Source organism: Callospermophilus lateralis, chromosome 9, assembly GCF_048772815.1.
Source record: "Callospermophilus lateralis isolate mCalLat2 chromosome 9, mCalLat2.hap1, whole genome shotgun sequence".
Classification (NCBI taxonomy): domain Eukaryota; kingdom Metazoa; phylum Chordata; class Mammalia; order Rodentia; family Sciuridae; genus Callospermophilus; species Callospermophilus lateralis.
The window spans coordinates 56,236,745-56,260,371 of NC_135313.1; the positions used below are offsets into that span (position 1 = coordinate 56,236,745).

General features: G+C 31.3%; 1 protein-coding gene across 1 annotated transcript in view; it reads left to right on the forward strand.

The window, feature by feature from the left end:
• Atf2 (activating transcription factor 2) overlaps positions 1-23,336 on the forward strand; it is a 96,835-nt gene extending 73,499 nt beyond the window's left edge. Inside the window, 5 exon segments of the mRNA XM_076866549.2 lie at positions 2,584-2,733; positions 6,252-6,458; positions 16,193-16,298; positions 20,769-20,974; positions 20,976-23,336. Coding sequence (XP_076722664.1) covers positions 2,584-2,733; positions 6,252-6,458; positions 16,193-16,298; positions 20,769-20,974; positions 20,976-20,999 — 693 coding nt within the window. The 3' untranslated portion in view covers positions 21,000-23,336.
• Positions 23,337-23,627: the final 291 nt, after the last annotated feature.

Genomic DNA, 23,627 nt, shown 5'->3' on the forward strand with positions numbered 1-23,627 from the left:
ATCACTGGGATTACAGCCACCACACCTGGCTCAATAACTGTTCTTGAAGAAATAAAGAAGCTAACATTTTAGAAATCCTTTTATGAATCAGATAATTGTGGATATTATATTTAATTTTTGTTTAACTCCTCCAAGGGAGTTATTCCCAGTTTCACAGAAAAGAAAATTAAGACTCAAAAGATTAATTTATTCAAAATTACGGAGAGTTTGAATTAAAGTTCTATATGTACATGATCTTCTCATCTGAAAAGACATTATAATACATTGTGTATACAATCAGTGAAGATAGTAGGACTTTACAGATATTGTGATTTTTATAGTTCGTAGAGAAAGTCTGTCAGAAAAGGAGAAAAAATGTCTGATCCTGGGTGACATGGCTTAGCAGTTGTATAAGGCTTGTCTTTCTCAATCCTTTATGGTTGTCTTTTGAAAGCCATGCAGTCTCAGATTATCTTTCTTGTTCTTTCCCTGTGTTTTCTGACAGTACCAAGTATAATATATGTAACATAGTGCCGTAGAAAAATTGCACACTTTGAAGCTGAAGAGATTTTGTATTCAAAACCAGGATTTGAACTAGTTTAATAGCTTGAGAGAATGATCACCGGATTCCTAATCTATAAAACAGGGATACTATTCATTTAAGAACATATTTAAAAACTATTGGTAACTCAGATGAATCTCAAGTGCATTATGCCAAAGGGAAAAAGCCAGATTCAAAAGACTAGACACTATATGTTTCCGTTTAAATGATATTCTGGATAAGATAAAATTCTTGGGGTCAAAAAACAGTGGTTTCCAGGGGCCAGAGATGCAAGGAAAATATGACAGGATAGGGCATTTTGTGGGTAGAATTATTCAGTATCCTAATTGTGGAGAAAGTAACCCAAGTGTATGTGCTTGTTGACACTCAAAAAACTGTATACACTAAAATGAGTAAATTTACTGTCTGTAAAACTTATACGTCAATAAGACTTTTCTGTAAACTACTGACTTTATTTTAAAAATTAAATCCAGAATCTACAAGCATTCAGTAGAGAGAAAATGTCCACTAATGCTTATCTAGGCATAATTATTGCCTGTGGTGAAATTCTACTGATCTTTTCATGTATGTTTCAGTTGTTAAGGGATTTGGATCACATATAATAAACAATAAAAAGATATGCATAGATGAAAAATTTTGTAGTTGATAAAATTTTCTAAAATTTTTCTTGGAATAAGTGAAAACAGTTGTAGAAACATTTGAGGGCCTTTTTCAAAAGGTCTTTTTTTTAAAAAAAAAAAAAAAGAGAGAGAGAGAGAAAGAGTGAGAATGAATTTTTTAATATTTATATTTTAGTTTTCGGCGGACACAACATCTTTCTTTGTTTGTAGTGCTGAGAATCGAACCCGGGCCGCACGCATGCCAGGCGAGCACGCTACCGCTTGAGCCACATCCCCAGCCCTCAAAAGGTCTTTTCTTCACATGCATTCTTTACTGTGTGCTGTGGAAAGGAAGAAAGGAAAAATTGTTAAGAATCTTTTTTTTTTTTTTTTTAATAGTTAACATCCAAGCCGGGCTCAGTGGCACACAGCTGTAATCCCAGCGGCTCGGGAGGCTGAGACAGGAGGATCGAAATTTCAAAGCCAGCCTGGCAATGTCGATGCACTAAGCAACTCAGTGAAACTTATTTGGGGCTCAAGAACTACATCTCAGTTAAGAGCAGTGTTAGCAATAGTAGTCCCAGGTTTTTCCAGGTTCTTGATGTTCCTTTCATTGCTGAGATACTATGATTATCTTATACTAATTGTTACGTACTTACAAATCATAAAACTACCTTAAAAAACACATCTGCCCAGTTTCACAGAAGAAATCAAGATAATCTCTGCTCTTACTATCTAATTGGCATATGACATGACATATTTCTGATGATAGATAAATTTCATTCAAATTGTATCTTTATGAGGAGGTGTAGCCATAAAATGTAGGGCTTTAATCTAATACCAGACCTATTACATTCTATAAGTCAATTAGGTCCAGTTCATTTTACTGGCAAAAAATAAAATATAGTGGAAGAAAAGGATCTACAAGAAGTAAAGCCAACTGTAAGTTCTAGAAGGAAGTTCAGTCTGGCAGGCAGCATAGTGGCCTAAAAAAATGCAGCATCTCTTCATTGTCCAAATACCAAACCTATAAACAGAGATTATTAAAGGTTACCAAATCTGGGTAAGAATAGATTTAGGTTTTAGTATCTTAAGCAGAACCTGGGGGTGGGGAGGAGGTTTAAGAATGAGGGAGAAAAGAATGGATAAAAGTGTATATCACAATTAACTTGTAATGTGTTTTTTAATTGATCAAAGCTAGTTATTTTCAGCTAACTTTTATTTTTTAACTTTTCAGAATTAGACAAAAAGAGAAGCTTTCCAAATGTACAATTGTTTGTCATATTGATATTTATAATACTCAGTGAAATATAATAATTGAAACTAATTTCAAAGCCAAATATGTTCCTTAACAAATATTTTCAGTTAGCTAATGGGTATGTTGTAAACTACATTTGGGGATAAAGCAGGAAACTTCTTTTTTAAATGGTGTTTACATTTCAGAGATTAAAAGCTGCTTTGACCCAACAACATCCTCCAGTTACCAATGGTGATACTGTCAAAGGTCATGGTAGTGGATTGGTTAGGACTCAGTCAGAAGAATCTCGCCCACAATCATTACAACAACCAGCTACATCCACAACAGAAACTCCGGTATGTGTGTTTTTTTAATCATTCACTACTCTTGTTACTAATAAAAAAGCAAATGTAGTGTAACTTACATTGACTTTTTTATATATTTTGAAAAAAATAAATATTTTTTTGTCATGTTGTCATTCCAGAACTATATCAAAAATCTTAAGAAAAGGTAGGTCAGTATGTATGTGTTAATACAAAATTAAATAGATAAAAATAATAGATACATTGTTACTATTCAAGACATTCTATAAATAACTCGGTGGGCATTTATATACATTGACCTGACACAACACAGACGACTTTTGTTTTTGTTTCTTGGCACTAGGGACTGAATCAGAGGCATTCTACTTCTGAGACACATCCCTAACCCTTTTCATTTTTTATTTTAAGTTGCCCAGGTTGGCCTTGAACACGCAGTCCTCCTGCCTCAGCCTTCCAAATAGCTGAGATTTCAGGTGTGCACCACTGTGCCCAGTTTTTAAATAAATAGTTTTTAATTCTAGAACAGTGAAACCTAATACAACTTTGGGAAACTTATTTCATTCCTTCTTTCTTGATTGAGGAATTTTAGGGTTATGATTCCCTCTTTGGAAAATTTGTCCTATAACTAGAAAAACATTAGAACCTTATGTTGAGGGGAATGAAGAGTTTCTTTTAAATATTGTCACAAAACTATAGACAAACTTGTCTTAAAAACAAACAATAATTATCAATATATTTTCCTTTCTTCGATATAAATAGGTTTGATATTAAACTGTACTCTTGAATATTATTACATAGTCGATATGTTCTGTAAACATTATAGACATTAACAACTTATTTGATATTGTTGAGGAATGCCTTATTCTTTAGAAACGTTTTAGATAGCAAAACTAAGATCTCTAAAGAGTATTTCTACTGGGCAGAGTGGTATATGCCTGTAGTCCCAGCTACTTGGGAGGCTAAGTCGGGAGAATTGCAAGTTCAAGCCCAGCAATTTAGTGAGACCCTGTCTCAAAATAAAAAGTAACAAGGACTGTGTCTGTAACCCACTGATAATGCACCCCTGCACTCAATCCCCAGTACAACAAAAACAACAAAAGAATCTTTCTGAATCTCTTTTCAAAATTGTCATTGATTTTCCTTTTCCCTAGAATATCATTGTCCCTAATTACACTGCCTAGCATATTATAGTATTGCAATGGTCTCTAGCCACTGAAGTGTATAGGGCTGTTAACTAATGTTCCACATGTCCAAAGAAGCAGGCATTTTTTCTTTAGCAATTCTTGTTTCCACATGTTGTATTTGCTCACTCATTATAAAGCACTAGTTCTTTTTATTTATTCATGTAAGTATTCTTACTATACTTCTAGGTAATGGGAGGTCTTTTAAATATATAAATATTCATACCCATATATGTGTAAGTCATATGACACAAATCAAATGATTCTTGAATTAAAATTTGTAAAACATCACCAAAAGAATAAATATGGCAGCAGTTTATATTAAGGACCCCTTTTCACTTATCTCTAGTTTCTAACTGCCTATCATGATTGATATTTCTATATGTCTACAATAAATTTCTAACCCCCTGCCTTTTGGCAGTATGAGGGCTCCAACCCAGGGTCTCACACATGCTAGGCAAGCACTCTAACACTGTGCTACATCCCCAGCCTTTATAATAAATTTTATATTCTCTACTTGAAGAATATTAGTATTGACCTTAAAAATTTCCAATCAAAGAAATGGGTAAATAGCAAGTTTTAGATTGTCAACTAAACATAGATATTTACTTAGTTACTTTATCTTTATTTTCATATACTATTAGTCTTTCCCTAGATTTATAACTTTATGTTTTATTGTATCAAATAGAAGCCCAGTGAGTACAGGACTTTATCTGTTTGTTCACTGATATATCACTAGACTCTAGAATAGTTTCTATAAATATTTTCATGAATCTAATTGTAATAATTGCTACTATTCTATTATTTGATTAATCTTTGCTGTGATGAATTAAATCAATTAAAAACAAATCAAAGAAATTCTTTCTATTCAGACAATTGAATAAAAATTTTGTTCTCAATAAAAAAAAATGATAGAAGATAAAGAAACATATTTCAAGGCTGCAGTTCTTGAAGCCAGCCATGCAAATATTTTTCTAAAAGATTAAGTTGCAATACATAGGTTTAAAAAAGGCAATTTAATTTAGTGCTTGATCTTTATTACAATTAAAATACTTCAGAAGTGAAATAACCCTCTTATTTATTTTGTGGTACTGAACTATATTCCCAGTCCTAACCTCTTAATTTTTTACTGCTAGTTATTTGAACAAAGGAATCAAGTGATAACTTACTATTTTGGGGAGTTTGTAGAATGAGGAATAGTTTGGCAATTTACTGCAGAACTTATCTTGAACACGTACATACGTAAGATTTTTGCTTATTACATAGACTTGATTTGATTTGATTTGTTCACACCCTTAAAATATAATTAATTATAGGTAAAAGATTGTTTTTAGTCTTTTTTTTTTATATTTATTTTTTAGTTTTTCAGCAGACACAACATCTTTATTTGTATGTGGTGCTGAGGATCGAACCTGGGCCGCACGCATGCCAGGCGAGCGCGCTACCGCTTGAGCCACATCCCCAGTCCTGTTTTTAGTCTTGTCTTTTGAATTATGTACCTATAACAATTAAGTGCTCTTTCTTCTACACAAATTTCTAGTGGTTCATTTCCAATCTCCCATATTCAACTGTTTTGTGGCATGGATTTCGGGGCTCATAAGAGGACTGGAGGTTTCTGTTTTCTCTAGTCCTATATACTAGACAGTATGACTAGTGATTGAAGATTTATATCCTTGGCTGATCAGAAATCAAGCTGATCCATTAGGAGGAAATGGGATCAATTAAAAAATGAAAATTAGGGTTCTTGTGGGATTCTGCCTGCTAGGAAAATGAGCACTAATAATTATAAGAACCTGACCCTTAGAAAAAGACTGACCCTGAATTTCAAAGCTAACTACCCCAAAGTATATACATATCTTAATTCCTTAATTTTAGAAAAACCAATAAAGAAAATTGACAGATTTAATATATAGTATATTTTATTTAAAAAATAAACAAAAAATGGTTTTCTGACTTGAATTTAATTAGAAAGTTAAATTTTTGAACTTATTAAATAATCAGTAATTTTCAAAGGATTAAATATTACAAGAAAGTCAATTTAATGTACATGTAGAAAATTCAAGTACATATGATCATTAGTATTATATTTTCTATTTTTTATTTCTAAGCAAATGAAAATATTATATATACTTTAAAGAAGATATTCACTATGACATTGCTTTAGTAAGAATTTCATTATAGTATGATTCATTTATTTCAAGGGGGCAATTAAAGCATAGGGTGATTTTTATGTTGCTCCAAAATACTAATGTATTCCTCAAGATTTAGAAAATAAAGTTAGTGGCTTTCCCCCTTTGACACCCTTTACTGCCTACATCAGTTCACTCACTAAACATAAATATAACAAACTTCCATCTCTGTGCACTGTAGGCTTCTCCAGCTCACACAACTCCACAGACTCAAAATACAAGTGGTCGTCGAAGAAGAGCTGCTAATGAAGATCCTGATGAAAAAAGGAGGAAATTTTTAGAGCGAAACAGAGCAGCAGCTTCAAGATGCCGACAAAAAAGGAAAGTCTGGGTTCAGTCCTTAGAAAAAAAAGCAGAAGACTTGAGTTCATTAAATGGTCAGCTGCAGGTATGGTGCATAAATATGTGTTTTGTTTTGCCATTTATCTTTATTAGTTGTGAACATAGCTTTTCCTTGTTTCTTTCTAGTTGGCCATCAGGATATTTTAGGGCATAATATTGGGTGTAGGTAGACTCTATAGTAATATAATCATAGTTTTACAAACGTGTTTGAATGCTGAGATGAAATGATATAAAATTTTCAGCACTGACACATTAAGAAACTTAAAATACACTATCTTTGGGCTGGGGATGTGGCTCAAGCCGTAATGCACTCGCCTGGCATGCGCGGGGCGCTGGGTTTGATCCTCAGCACCACGTTAAAATAAATAAATAAATAAATAAAGGTGTTGTGTCCACCAAAAACTGAAAAATAAATATTAAAAATTCTCTCTTTAAAAAAAAATACACTATCTTAACTATCTAACTGAAACTTTATGAAGTTGTAATAGAAAGATCAAAGAATTCTAAAATTTAAAAATATTACTTAAATTCACTTTCTTTGTTTATCTTTTGATCATATCATAACTAAATTGCTTCAGCAGTTTCCACTTTTAAATTTTTTAATTCTTTGAATTACAAGTTTTATTTTGTTTTGTTTTAACACTCATGAAAGGTTCCAGATTGACCTTAAATAGTTTCTTTAGGACCTCATGAGGTCATAAAGATTTTAAGACTCCTTACTCAGTTATTCTTAACATTGTGAGTATTTTCTAATAAAGTCTTTTTAGCCACCAATTAATGAACATCAACTAGAAGTTGATATTAATGAGTTATACTTGTTATTAATACAGGCCAATATAAAGCAAATCTTTCCATATAATCATAATTAATGATAAGAGAGACCCCTACTCCTTTTTTAAATCTATCTGTAAAGATATTACACATATAATTGTCTCTTTAAATGCTTAGGAAAAAATTTCTAACAGCAAACATAGTGTTTAACCAAATTAAATACTATAATTCAAAAATTGTAATATGTGAGGCAGACATCTTTTATAAATCCATGTTGTGCTCTGAGTAAGAACCTGGTAACTTTAGAACAAATCAATTGTCTTACAAACCTATATTTAACCATTTAATTTTAATAACTTACTGTACCACATAGACTTCCAATATGTGGAAGTATAACAAGTATAAAACTAGAGTTTATTAAGAAATATTATCATTACCATATGATAAATGAATTTTTATTTAAGAACTAGTTTCACTATTTGTTTACATATTTATTTATTTTATGGCAGTGCTGAGGATCAAACTCAGCATGTCATGCATGCTGGGCAAGCACAATGCCATTGATCTACATCTGTAGCCATACACAATTTTTCAGGAAAAAAAATTCTGAATTTTTTTTACCTTTTAAATAAAATGAAACAGATTATAAATATTAATTTATGTATATACTACAAAATAGCTATATACTTTACCAAACCTGTTAGAATAATAACTACTGTTTTTTTTTAAATTTCAAACTTTTATTCCATTAGTAACGTGACTTAAATATATCTTTTGTTTTTGATCATAACAAAACCTTCTGAATGACTTGGCTGTTTTATAGTTGGATAATATAAAACCCATCTCTTCCAGCCTAGTTGTCTGACCTGTAGAATAGAAATAATAGTACTTGTCCTGTTTCTCTGTCATTACATAAATCAAACTGAAATGAATGCAGGTGTTTTCCATTTAAAAAAAAGTGATAACTTATCAGTATTTTCCTTTGTAATTTGGTCTATTATGTCTTGTTTTAAAAATTAAAAGTGTTTGAAAACTATTAAGTGGTATATAAATGTATGGTATCATTTACAAAGACTTTAATTAGGACCAGTTTTCTGCTTTGACCCAAGTTATAGAAGTATTAATAGCTTTGAATGAAATATTGCTTTCCCTAATTATGCAACAGCACTGGTCACCACTTACTAATGGCAACACTTAATTATTTAAGAAAATCTTGTAAGATTCAGTATTCAAAGTACATATAATCTTTTTTTCATTTATCTTGTTTTTTCTGCCATATGATAAAAATGTTTATTGTAACAAAAGGTGACTTTTTATATTTCCTAATTTGGGTAGAAATTTCTCACTTGGAGAAACAAAGGCAAAATTTATCATCTTAGTAGAAGTTAACTGACACCATTTTCAAAGCATCTGACTTTTACATGGATGTCAGATTCAGGAAATTACTAAATTAAGCTCTAAATTGAAAATGATTTCAGTTAATATCTCAAACTACAAATAGAAAAATCATCTTTTTAATCATTAAAAATTAAATGATGTTAGCACTATGTTAGTTTTTGAAATGTATTCCAAAATATGAAGAGCTAAAATGATGTGTTATCAGTGATTTACTTTAAAATTTTTCTCAAAAAGAAAAAACATTGAAAAATGAAGTTCACCTATATGTATTAACCTGGAGAAATATCCATTATATATATTTATGGGCAAAAGGAATCTTGGCTAGAAACAGCCTTCAGGTATAAATGAATTAAACTGTGGTATATGTATACATACAATGGAATAGTATTCAGCCATAAAAGGAATGAAGTATATGAAAGAACCTTGAGACATTTTGCTTAATGAAGCCAGAACAAAACATTGCACATTGTATGCACTCATTCATATTCTGGAATATCCAGAATAGATAAATCTATCAAGAGAGAATGCATATTGACAAGGTGAGTGGAAGAGAATTGGGAAAAACTGCTTAATGTGTAAATGCTTTTACTTTAGAGTGATGGAAACATTTTGTAATTGAGGGTGATGGTTGTATAACATTGTAAACGTACTAAATGCCACTTTAAAATGGTTACTTTTATGTTACTTGAATATCTCTTCAAATTACTCAAAGTCAGTTGCATATTAAAAGGTATAGCACAATCCTTTTTTCATTAATGAAGGGTTTACATAGATAAATATATAGGTGTAGAAATGGTTTAGGAAATGACTCCGTAAATTCAGGTAAATTTTTAACAGTGAGGTGTACCATGATGTAAGTAATGATGATGGAGGAGATTGAGAACCATGGATGATGGGAAGAAAGGCACTTCAGTTATAAATTTCTATTATTGTTTCAAGTCAATATATGATTCTTACTTTTTGTTGTTTTATAGTTATGTTTTCAAATAAAATTAAAAGTTTTTAAAACTCTTTTGACCAGAGTTTATTTGCAGAGCATGAAGTGTTAATCCACTTATAATGGTTTCAGGGAACAAGAATTTCTTTTAGACTGCTAACAACCATCCCATTAACTGAAGGACAGAATGAATTATGTAGAAAATTTAGTGTCAAAGAAATAATTAAACTCTATGGAAATCATTCATCAATTCTGTACTTCCTTAATAATCCTTTATGTGGCATACAAGTTTAGCTGATCAGTATACTAGGTAATGACCCATGGTTATTTATACAATAAAAAGATTAACAGGTGTTAAGTTGTGATTGTTCATATTCTTACCAAATACATATTTGTGGGTTTTTTTTTAGAGAGAGAGAGAATTTTTAATATTTATTTTTTAGTTATCGGCAGATACAACATCTTTCTTTGTATGTGGTGCTGAGGATCGAACGCATGCCAGGCGAGTGCGCTACTGCTTGAGCCACATCCCCAGCCCAACATATTTGATTTTAAAGAAAATTATTATGAAGATCATTTCCTCATTCATTGAATCATGTTTTAGCTTTCTAAAATCATCACTAAAAGAGCACTTTAATCAAATGCTATTACAGACATTTATGGTACTGTAGACCAAGAATTGAATACTGTTAGTTATCAGTAATTGTATTTTAAAATAATACCTGTTCTGTTACTTTTATCTTTTATTTGAAATGGTTTTAACCTATATTTAACTTTGTCTTTCAATTATATTCATTATGGAGGTTAGTTTTCAGTATACAATTTTAACATGTGTCCTTGTAAACAGAAAGGCAGACTCTTCTCTTTATTATTTATTTATTTATTTATTTATTTTAATATTTATTTTTTAGGTGTAGTTGGACACAATGCCTTTATTTTATTTATTTATTTTTATGTGGTGCCGAGGATTGAACCCAGGGCCTCAAGCATGCTAGGTGAGCACTCTACCACTGAGCTACAACCCCAGCCCCTCTTCTCTTTATTAATAGTAGCTCTTTAGTAATTTTTCTGTAAGCAAACTTAATTTTTTCATTTGGGATTTTGTTTTTAAAACTTAAATATTGCAAAATGATTGTGAGGTAGAAGCCCCCAAAATTAATAAAAGCATAATTTAATACATGATGATTTTTCACTCAATAGTTAATTGTGTGGAAAAAGTTTTGTTTATTAATTCAGTGACTTACAGGGAATGGAATCAAGTCTTTTATTCCTAGTACCTAAACAATATATGATTTCTATATTTATTACTTGAAATAGGAAAGAAAAGCAGTTGGAAGATGCTATACAATGCCTGTTTTGTTTAATTACTGAAAAAGTTATAATTCTCTGATGTGCTCTCTTCCCCACCCCCACCCCCCCATGAAATTTTAACTATATTCATCTCTACCTTGTATGTTTTTATTATGGACTTGAAATCTAGTAATTTTTATTTTACTTTTTTTTTTTTTAATTTATTTTTTGTACTGGAGATTTAACCCAGGGACACTTTATCACTGAGCTACATTCCCAGCCCATTTTATTTCTCATTTTCAGGCAGATGTCACTAAATTTCTGAGGCTGGCCTCAAACTTTTGATCCTCTTCTCTCTGCCTCCACAGCCCCTGGATTTACAGGCATGTGCCACTAGCTCTTACTTTTAATATTATTTAATAAAACTTTTTCTAGGCCTTTACTTTTTAATCTGTCAAATTGATAGAATAATTACTGTTAGGAAGATCAAGTAAGACAAAGTGTAGAAGTATGTTGTAGCTGCATCATGTAAGTGCAAGTTATTATTCATTCTGTCATTATGTTTCTGTTATGTACAAGGCATGTTATTAGATACAGATTATATAACAGTAAAAAATAATTGTCTATGCATTTACAAAACTTGTGGTCTAGCAGAGACAGACACAAAACAAGTAATTAAATGTGAAAATAGGACAGTGGTCATTCCCACTCATTTTTTAAGTTATTTCCAAAATATTTTTTAACGCTAATAAAAACCCTATTTGTTTTTCCTATTAGTACAGATACAAATTAAAGAACTAATTTATTATCAGTTATAAGGTTTTACATCCAGTGTAATCCTTGGGCCTGTGTGGTGAGAATCTTGGTACTTAATAACTGGCTTTTGTGAAAACTGAATATAATAAAATAGTTTATAGCAATAAGAAGTCCCCAAAAGAAGGAACTATTCAATATTATTTCTCCAATTTGGGGGGTAGTGGCTAAACTAGAAATTCAAATAACATAAATTTATGGAGAAACAGGCCATTAAAACATAACTAAATTTTTGATTGATTAATCAAAAAATCCTGTCATTATTCATCAGACTTATCTGCTTCAGATAAACAATATAGAAAAATATTATTTGTTCACTAGTATGTAGTTAAATTTAAGTAGCCACATTCTTAGAGTGAAGCAGTTGTATAGAAGATGTTAAAATAATTGACTTTGGGTTTTAGGCCAGAATAGTATTTTTCACCATTTTCTTTTTCTTCCCAATCTGTTTTATTTTGACAAAATAATAGTTGCTCACATTTGAATGAGACTTTTTTGCATTTTCAAAATGCTTTTAATGCCCCTTGTTTCATCTTCAAAATGATCTAAGAATCTTCTACAAGTGCTAACTCACAGATAGTGGGCAATACAACCAGGAAGGCTTTGGAAGCTGAATCCAATTAAAGTGTATTCTAAAATAATCCTCAGAGTAGATGGTAGATGTGTAAACATTTCTTTTTTCATTTACTATTAAATCTGTGTCTTAACATCCCCTCAAATTTATTTTGGCTTAAGCAAACTGGTTGTATATGTATTCTCTTCCTTTTTTTTTTTTTTTTTTTCTTTAACTTCCTAAAGTTTCTGTATAGAAGCCTTCATGTTGTATTTGTTACATAACAGCCCCCCTCCCAACCTATATTCTAATGTTTCTTTATAGAAAATTTTCAAAATTAAAATTATAACTTGTACAACCACTTTATCCAAATAGTAATATAGTCAAACCTATGTTCTTAAGAATAAAATATTTCCTTTAAAACTTATGTATATGAGATTATAGTTCTTAAATGCTTGGATAAATTTGTTGAGTTTTACTATATCATGAATGACTTAGAAATTACTTGACTTTAGCCTATTCTGCCTAATTTATTATATAAACTTTACCTGCAAAATCCTCATATTTTCAACTTCTACTTGGTCTTGACCACTAACATATGCTTACATTTAGGAGTCAAGCTCAACTAAATCTACTTCCATCAAAGCATGACCCATTCTCATGCTTAACCTACACTTCAGTTGTGTTTGCTTTTCAATACATGTCTCAGTCCCACTGCCAGTAACTATGTCCTATTGCTGCTTTCAGACTAGTGCTTATACCAGATTTTAAAGAAATTATTAGGGTACAATAATAACACAAATTATGTCTAATTTATAACCTCTCACCCAAAAGTCACTTTTTAAATTTTTTTAAGTTAATAAAGATAGACATAATACCTTTTATTTATTTATTTTATGTGATACTGAGGATCGAACCCAGTGCTTCACACATGCTAGGCAAGCACTCTACTACTGAGGGCCCCCAGCCCCCCAAAATCAGGATAATGTAACAAATTAGGCTGTGTTTATATTTGAGTATACCTTGAAATTGTTGAGGGTTTTCTTACCCTTTCTGTCATGTGAAAAGTGCAGGAGAAACAATTTGTTGTTTGAAGTTTGGGTGAATATAACTTAGAGCATACTTTTGTGTCTTTGGATATATGTATGCAAACTTTTTATTTTTAATTGCCCCTCCTGTTGGTCTTTCCTGTTATTTGCTCCAATGAAAATTCAGTGAGCACAAATACAAATTGCAAGAACCAAGTGCCTTACCACTTCCATCCTTAATATTTATTGCCCATTGTTGGCATCTTCACATTTGTTTATTTGTTGATGGACCAGATAATCTAATTAGATCAAAAGCCATACTGTCACCAACTGTGTGAAATATAGAAATTGATGTCTCATATATCAGTTTCAATTCTGCATAATTAAAAAGAAAATTTGAATATTTATTTTATTTGAGTGCATAAGAATTTTGTTTTAATTTTTAATCACAGAATTATTTAAGTCAACTGTTTTATTGGTTAATCAATTGGTTAATCAATTCAGAACTGCTTTCAGCCATTTTATTACATATAGCATTTTGTTTCACAGTATACTATATGATGAGTGTTTCTATGGAATATTTGAGAGACGATTTGTGATCTTTAAAATTTTATAATCAAGGTAATGCTTGTCAATTTCGTTTTGTAACTGTTGAAAATTAACAGCATATCAGTGTTGGTGACATTGTTGGTATAAATAATGAAATTAGGACTTCAGACCAATTTCTTATTATTTCAGCTATTTTATTTCTCCTTCTTTGGAATTTTTTATTAGCTGAAATTACTGTAGTCCTCACTATAGCTATTCAACCCATGTCGGATCATGCACTGTCCTCTTAGGTTACACAGAGAAATAATCTCTGCCCTCAAGAAATTCCCAATCTGGTAGAGGTGATAAACAAACATACCAAAAATTACAATCCAGAGTGATAAGTACGGTGTAAGATACCTATTAATGTAAATATGCACCTTTATATGGCTGTGGGAAGACAGAAAAGGAAAATTGACTTCTTTTCCTTTGCAAATTTGTATTGTATTGATTCCTAAAATCAGTGAAATAATTACCAAGGCAAAGAAGAAAGGAAAGACTTTCCAGAAAGAGACATTGCATTTTATTCACTTAAGTTTACTATTTTTATAAGGCATGACAATTAGATAGTGGTTATTTCATATGGCTCAGACTAATGAGAAGGCAGCAAGGATAAGGGAGACTTAAGGACATTACTTGTATTTTGGTATATTTAAAGCTTATAGTATTTTAGAAGAGCAGTGAGAGTCAGAAATCAATATGGTCACAGCAGACTATCAAAGATTATATATTTTTTAGCTAAAGATAAATATCCATTTCATATTACAAAAATTAATGAGAAGCTTGTAGAAAACAGTATTAGATCAAGGTGACAAGGCAGGGTAAGGTAGATATTGGATTATTTGTAACATGGTTTCTCATCAGTAGTGCCATTAAGAACGAGCTATAATTAATTGTATTGACACCAGTGGTTTGTAATATTCCATGGAAATAAGTTTTCTAAATAACAGCTTATCTTTTCTAAAACAAAACTTTTAAATTTTACCTTTTGTACTTTGATCACTCTTCACCCATTCTTAAATTCAGTATTTTAAATATAATCTGACCTTTATATTAATATTTAGAGTTATTATGACTCTCAATTTTGTTTTGTGCTTTTAGATACAGTATTACAGTTCATTGTTGTTGGGATGTGAGGAATTATTTAATTAAACAGATTGCTTAACTTTTGTTATGTTGATTTTCATGTTTCTGCATTGGTCATTTAGGGAGGCTTAATGACCCTGAAATAGTCTATTTCTACTGAAATAGTTTACATTGAGCTTTCTAGTTAAGAGACAGAATATAAAAAGACCTACCTGCCTAAACTTTTATTTACTCCTGGTTTGTTATATATTTCTATTTACTTTGGAGTAAAACCCAAATTGGTAAAGTCAATGTTAATTTCAAATAAGTTAGAGATGTTTATAAATTAAGTTCTTTATTTTTTTTTCCCCCCCTGGGGATTAAAGCCAGGGGCAATCTACCACCAAGGCACATCCCCAGCCTTTTTTATTTTATATTTTGAGACAGGGTCTTGCTAAGTTGCAGAGGCCGCCCTCAAATTTAGGATCTTCATGTATCAGTCTCCCACGTTGCTGTGATTATAAGGCATGCACCACCACACCTGGAGGATTTTTTTTTAATGTTAGCAATTCATTAAATTCATATTATTTCTAATTCTTGAGTATTGGTAATGATCACTAATTTATACGTTTTTAGTACTTGATGGTAACTCAAAAGGTTGAGTTGAACTCAACTCAATTTGGAACTTTTGCATAAAACTTACAGATTAATGCATTTAATATAAAGTCTGAAGTTCTTATTCTGTTGTAAGCTTTAGGACAAATCACCATTGATTTATGAATTTTAAATTCAGTTTTTCAAATTGCCTGGGTAAAAGGCAGCTAAGCCATTTAAATATTACATGTACTTTCAGTGGTTCTGGTGCCCAACATAGAACCTTGCAATAAATTTCATAAATTCATGATTCTTTTGTTATTGTATTTCCCATCTGGAATCTTATTAGTAACTAGAAACTAGTTTAATTGAATTTTCAGGATGAATTTTTCATTTTTATCAGATAATCAAAAGAACAAATAACATATGTAAATAAAAATATTTTCAATAGGTAACCTAAAATATACAATGAGTCCCAAGGCAAATGGTAATGTAAAAACTTTGAAATATGCTACCTAGTTGTGCTATTGTCTTATTTTTTATACAAGTTGTCCTTTTTGTATAAAAGCTAAAATAGCAAAAATGATGTATACCGATTAGACATATTTAAGCAGCATAGTTTTTTTATTCCTTAATGTTCTGCCAGTGATGTCCAGTTTTCAAATCTTAATCCTCTCATTTTGAACAGTAAAAAATGTGTTTAGTCTACTGCTGGTAAGGTACATAAGTTGTTTCTTCTCCAGAGCGAAGTTACCCTGCTGAGAAATGAAGTGGCACAGCTGAAACAGCTTCTTCTGGCTCATAAAGATTGCCCTGTAACCGCCATGCAGAAGAAATCTGGCTATCATAGTGAGTAATGTTCCATTACCTACAGCCTTAGGCTACGTCAGTGAAATAATGCCAGAGTGAGCAGAGCTACCATTTAAAAAAGTAGAGAGTACAGTTCTTAAATCTAAGATTAAATATCAATTTCTGCAAGGTTGTTATACAAGCGAGTTGTGGGGTATACTTTTTAGAATCTAAAGTGTTTTGGAGTTTTCTGTTTTTAGCTTTTTCCTAAGCATTACTGCAGATCAGCAATATGTGTTATCTAAAGATTTTAAACATATTGACAAGTACTGATGATAATTTTTTTATCTTCACAGGATTATACTTTTTATCAGCCATCTTCACTTAACATACAATATCCATTTATAGTATTAGATCCTGTTATTCTTTCTTAGGTAATGTCAGCATTGTGCAGTGTTTTTGTTGTTGTGAATCTTTATATAGTTAGTTATGAAAAGGCTAGAACAGTATTTAAATCATCTGATTGTAAATTCACTCCTAATGTTTTACAAAAAATGAGATTTTTCTGTTTTCAGCATTTTAGAGGTTAATTGTGCTTTTTCCTTTCTATAATGTCCTTGTTAGATAAGATGCACAATGTTGGAACCAGCTGTTACTCTTGAATAAATGGCCAATTTTTGTCCATTGCACAAATTTGAAACAAATAACAGAGTTGGGAATGCATTAGGCAACGTTCATAATATATAACCCACAGCTTTCATTTTTATGATTTAGTGATATTTCTGGATATTTGTAAATGTGAAGATTGTTTCAGCCATATGTATCCACTTTATTTTAATTTGCCAGTGTCAGTAATTCAAAAGAACAAAATGTTTTGTATTGGATGCAAACAGTTCCTCAGGTGCTCACGATAAAACTTAATGGCTACCATTTTTACTTGTAGTCATTGTAAGCAATTTCATCAGAATGGGCAATATTTTTTAATTTAAAAAGATTCAGTAGATTTAGCAATTCTCCATTGCCATATATATTTAGGACACTAATTTTTGTCAGTTTCGAGAATATGAATCTGAGTTATTTGATATCTAGTCATTTTGACAAAGGCCAGTGAAACACATTGTAAAGTAAATTGGAACCATATAGAAATATGTTTAGGATTTATATTAACAATGATTGCTATAGGGATGAGACCATTATGTTCCCATCTGACTTAACATAATTTCCTGTGGAAGCTTCTGAGTTCAGCATTATGCATACATGATTTTCTTAAACAGGAAAGTTTCCTTGAATTTTGGTATACAAACGATTCTATAAAATTAGAAAGAAAGTAACTCTTTTCTCAAATTACATTTAATTCAAATTTATATACAGTTTTTAATCTTTAGTAATTTATTGGATGATTCTAATAGTTTTGACTCTTTTTTCTAAGTAATATAGGCTCAACAAATGTAAAGCAATTATTCATTTTAACAACTGATAAGATATTTTCAGGTGTAGAGACATGTGGGCTTATCTATGGCTAAATGACCAAAAATCAAGATTAATACATTTTTGTGAATATATTTTTAGTAGGTTATGAGAATGCAAGAAATACAAAGATATTTTTATTATTTGGAAATATCTCTACCTTTATTCCTGTCTAGTTGTTTAGGTAATCAAATTATTAGCATTTGAAAGAAATTTTTAAGAGATTTATATTTGCAGATTTCAAACCTTTGAAATAAATCTAATTTCTTCTGAGTAATAGTGAAAGTAGTGATAGAGATTAAGTGAATATATCTTGGAGAAGTTTACAGATTTCACACTAACATGTAGCACATAGCAATGTTAATGGTGGTAATCTGTAAGTCTTTCAAAACACTTATGAAGGAGAACTAAGATTTAGTATAAATTAAGGAATATTGTAAAATCTTGCAGGTAAAGGTGACAATAGTTAGTCATAAGATCTCAATTTTATTAACACTGTCTTGCCTAGTTTTAACACTGAAAGTCCTATGTTGCACCCTAGGAAACCCTTTAGTCAGTCAACTGTTGGTCACCCCAAATGTTAAATAATATAAAATCAGAATGAAAATAATAATAATAATAATACTTATTTACTTATGTAGTCATCCAAGTCAGAAAATTCACTAAGCAGTTGTAAATGCAATTCTGGGTGGAGGTAAAATCTGCGATAGATTGGTAAGAATTAATGCCTTACAAGAAGATCAGATCACCTAGAGGTTATGGAAAAGATGGGAGGAGGTGAAGGATAGAGGAAAGGAATACATTATCAAAGGACATTTTATACACACACACACACACACACACACACACACATACATATACATATGAGCTCGTCACCATAAGTCCCATTATTTTGTACAATTTATATGCACTAATAACTGGACATGATGGCATGGGCCTGTAATCCCAGCTACTCTGGAACCCAAGGCAAGAGGATCTCAAGTTTGAGGCAACTGAGTGAGATCCTGTCTCAAAATAAAAAGTGCTGGGGATTTAGCTCTTTGGGAGAGCCACTGGATTAATTTCATTACTGAAAATATGTATAAACATAGGTAGAGAATTTTTTATAGAATTGAATTGTCTAACATCTGGTTCCATTTAGCTTACAAAGAGCTTAAAGTGACTCTTGAGTATAGCATGATTTCTTGTGCTTTTGATTGTACTGGTAATTGTCTCACCTCACCTTCTAGAACTGGACATAAGAACAGATATATCACATTGCAAAGGTATTTTCTATGTAAAATTTATAATTACACAATTTATAAGTAACCACTGATTCTTGTCAGCTGCCTGAAGGTTTGCTTTACCTAGAACAAACCTTTAGTGGAGGTCAGTACTCCTCCATTACAATTTACTATTTCTCAGTCTTTGCCTCCAGTATTTAGATTTCTTTGTACCACTCATCACCTGTCAATCCCTTTGTTTTTGAAAGCTGCTATATCCTGAGAACTTAACATTCAGAGAAAGGTCAGCCTTGTTCTGTTGAAGAATAGTGGTGAAATAAACAAAAAGGACTGCTTAGTATTCTCATGTTAGCCTGTCATTGCCAGTGTTTTCTTTGAACATGTAACTATTGTATTAGCTAAATAATAATTATAAATATTTTATAGTACTCACTATGCTTGATTAGAAAAATATTGTATAATGCTTTATACAATTTTTTAAAAGATTACTAATTTTCATCTCTGTTACTGTATCTTGAGGTAAGTTTGGTCCATGGGTACAGTTTTGCATTTATAACATTATAGAGAAGAAGATACGATTTTATCTCATTAATATATTTATGAAAACTTGCTGTTCAAAAATGTGTGGATTTGAGGAAGATGTGTCAAAATTTTGTAAATTTCACTATATTTCAGAAAATCCTCAAAATGAGGATTTTGAGTTTAAGTTATGCTTATCAGTTATTCTCCCCTTCCATCGTTTATATTACAGATCATGGGGTAATCTTGCTTCCTAATGTCCAGAGTCTTTTTTTTTTTTTTTTTTTTTTTTTTTAACTTCTTAACTTTGAGAATGGGCATCTGGCCATTCTCTCTACAAAGAAAAAACAAGGGACTGGTTAAAGAAATGTCAGAATAGGGGATTACCTCTGGCAAGGAGAGAAGCATCCAAGGAGCAACAGTGTCATTGGCAGTGTTCTCTGAAGTTGGAGATTTAGGGCACAGGTGTTCATGTTATCATTGTACCTTATAACTCACAGATATTATAAATAATTTGTGTTGCACACATCAAATTTTTCACTAAATGAAATTGGTGGATTCTTTCTGCTAAAATAAGGAAGATTTAAGAGATTTTTATTCAGGCATAAATATTGGTAGGTTTATTTTTATAAAAATTTAGAATGTCCTTTCCTGAACATCTTTTCAATCTCATTAGAGTTTTATATGGATTTTTATTTGAATCCCAATTAATTCATGCAAATATAACAGCTGGTGGCATTTAGACTAAATAGTGCTTATACTCATGTGTATGCCTCATTAGAATCAGGTGTTATAATCATCTGTGGCTGCAAGATGGAAAGTCAGTCAGACTATAGTTCTGGAAAATGCTGAGGGAATAATTTGAAAATATAATCAGTAAATAAGATTCATTTTGTATATATATGTGGTTATAAATTCTTGTTTATCTTTTAAAAAGAATGACATGTTGTTGAACAGACTGGTTTTGTTAAATGTGCTTCTTGATAAGTATTTGTTTGTGTGTGTGAAAGGCTAGCTCCCAAACTCCTACCTAATTTTCTTTAACACTATTTAGCAAATATTTCTTCAGCTCTATTTTGTGAGGCACTGGGCACCCAGATGTTCCCATATGTATGGTTGTTTCTTCATTTGACCTGTAGCAGGTAAAATCACCTACTTCATGACTTATAGCCATTTCTTTTCAGTTACTTAATTTGCCATACTGACTTATCTAAATATTCAGTTTTGTAAAATACTTTTTATTCTGTATGTTGACTCAGCCTAATACTTTTACATATACTTTAAGAAGGGAATGATTAATTTTTCTTTGTTTTCTGTTCAGCTGCTGATAAAGATGATAGTTCAGAAGACCTTTCGGTGCCAAGTAGTCCACATACAGAAGCTATACAGCATAGTTCTGTCAGCACATCCAATGGAGTCAGTTCAACCTCAAAGGCAGAAGCTGTAGCCACTTCAGTCCTCACCCAGATGGCAGACCAGAGTATGGAGCCTGCGCTTTCCCAGATTGTCATGGCTCCTTCCTCCCAGTCACAGCCCTCAGGAAGTTGATTAAAAACCTGCAGTACAACAGTTTTAGATACTCATTAGTGACTTCAAAGGGAAATCAAGGAAAGACCAGTTTCCATTTATGCGAAATCTGTGGTTGTAAATTTTTTTTTTTTTTTTTACTTGAAATTAAATTTGGCTCTAAAGTTGGTGTAGCAGCAGTTGATGATAAGACTGAATGACAGTTTTAAGTCTCTGGAAAGACTGATTTTGCTTTTTTATAAATATTGTTAGATTTATTAATTTTTCTGTGCTCAATGTGTAAATTGTATTATAATTCATTGTGGTTTATTTTACTTTTAATTTGGTGGTGTTTTAATAAATGGGGGTGTTACTGAATCTCTCTTCCCACTTCCATTTCTTTTGCCCACCCCTTAACCCTCAACTGTGATGGTAGTCTTGTTATCATTTATACCAAAGTTCTGCATAGTCCCTATTGACTTTGTAATGTGAACAAAGTCATAAAGCACTAGGCAAGAGAAGGGTAGAAATTTGCTTTTAATCTTTTTTGCCTTTTATTTTGCACATTTTGCAAAAGGAAGAATATTGGAGAACACTGGTTTGTTTGTTTTTTTAAGTGAGAGAAAACATGATAAAAGACATACAGTGCTTTTATATGCACACTGTTAAATCAAGTTCATTAATAATGCATTTTCTTTTTTTAAGATTTTAAGTAGAAAAAACTTTTGGAATCTTCAGCATTTTAAAAAATGACTTTATTTTTAAGTCTGAAATTCAGTGTTTTTAAACCATGTTTTGAGGCTGAAAAGTATGAAATTATATAATATACGATACAGGGTTATCAGATATTTAGTAATTTTTTTAAATTAGCTCTTGTTTTGAGGTGTTTTTTTTTTTCAGGGTTCAGGTTACAGACAGAATTTATGCATAGTCAAGTATGGTATGGTTGCCAGAAAAGCCTAAAATTACTACTTAGAAAATTTAAGACTGTTTACCCCCATTGTCTTGTACTTGAGAGCTAACTTGTACTTATTCTTGTGAAAGCACTGTCATCTTTTAGTAGCAAATTTTGATAACGTTTCTCGTGGAAAAAAATCAGTATCTATCTTTAGAACAATGTAATTATAATGTGGGAAATGTAAGAGAGAGAGAGAGAGTGTGTGTGTGTGTGTGTGTGTGTGTGTGTCTCAATAGTTTATGCCAGCAATCTTTGCTTGAATGTTTAACGATGCCTTCAGTGTGATGCTGGCCAATAGATGATTGCAATTTAAAATGTCATTACTGTGCAGGCTTGGACAACTAACATTCCATGAAGTAGCTTGTTTCTGATGAGATGATTGTAGGTACACTTCTCATTATCCAATCATCTGTGGGATACTGAATTTTCTAATGTGCCATTATCTATTTTTATTCTTCAGTTATGTTCAAAATACAGTACAATATTTTAAATAGACTCAATTGTTAAACAATAAAAATAAAAAAGTAGTAAATGTGTGTAAAAAAACCTTTGTAAAATAGTTATGAGTCCTACCCAGTACCAACTTCTGGCATTCAAGCAGAATTCCATTATGTAAATATCTGTAATGCATTAATAATAAGTTGTGTAGTTTGTTCTGCATCCATACTACACTACTTGCTAAAGTCTCTGTGCCATCTTCTGATGAGACTGACATTTTAAAAGCCTATATGGAATATCCTTGATAATTCAAGGGAGTATCCCACCTGCCTAAGTTTCAAACTGGGAAACATGCAAATTATACAAATGACATTTCAGGACTTCTAAGTATGAAGATAATAGGAATTTTATTGTTTGACTTATTTAAAATGAGAGCATTTTGGTTGACAATTCTACTTCAAAATTTTCTTATTTTTAACTGATGTCATAATTTTAAAGTAATCAATTTCTAATCATGATTTTGTCATAGTTTGCTAAGGAGTTGATCTCAAGGCACAAAATATGAATTATACAAGAAGGCTATTTTTTATCGTAGTTTGGATGGGTTAGGAAAAGCCTCAATTTTTCACTTTCTAAAGTCTTTCAGTGCGTTTTTCTTTCATCTTATTTATGCAAGTTAAAGTTTTTGGTAACAATTCTTGCAACTGTAAAATAAAACTACATAGATGTAAGAATTCATGTAAACGGTTAATGAGCTTACCAAGGTTAGCAAAACTTTTCATTGTAAATCAGTCTGTACTCAGCAAATAAAAATCATTATTAGTTGTATGAACACAAATTCCATTTTGACTTCCAGGATGTCACACTACTTCTGTACCTAGCATTTTAAGTCCTTATATTTGCAATGTTACACAAACTGTACTATTTTCTTTTATGTGCAGTTTGCATGAGTAAACCGTCAAGAGAATAAATTCTATCTTTAAATTATGTTCATAATTTGCTTGTTTTTACCTGTCTTTCACAAAGTAATATCACCTAATAAGTGTTTTTTTTCCTTCAGGACGTTTAACTACCTGAGAAGAACTGAGATTCTTTCCACTTTAATGATAAAATTCATTCATACTTGAAGACCTTTTAACTTCAGAGTGCTCAGGCCTTATTCCTTTTTTATGCATTTACCTTAATCTCTATTCATATACTATGATCCTTTAAATTATGTCCCCAGCCTGGAACACTCCCTGAACTTTAGCCACAGACCCACCTGCTCACCACCTAATA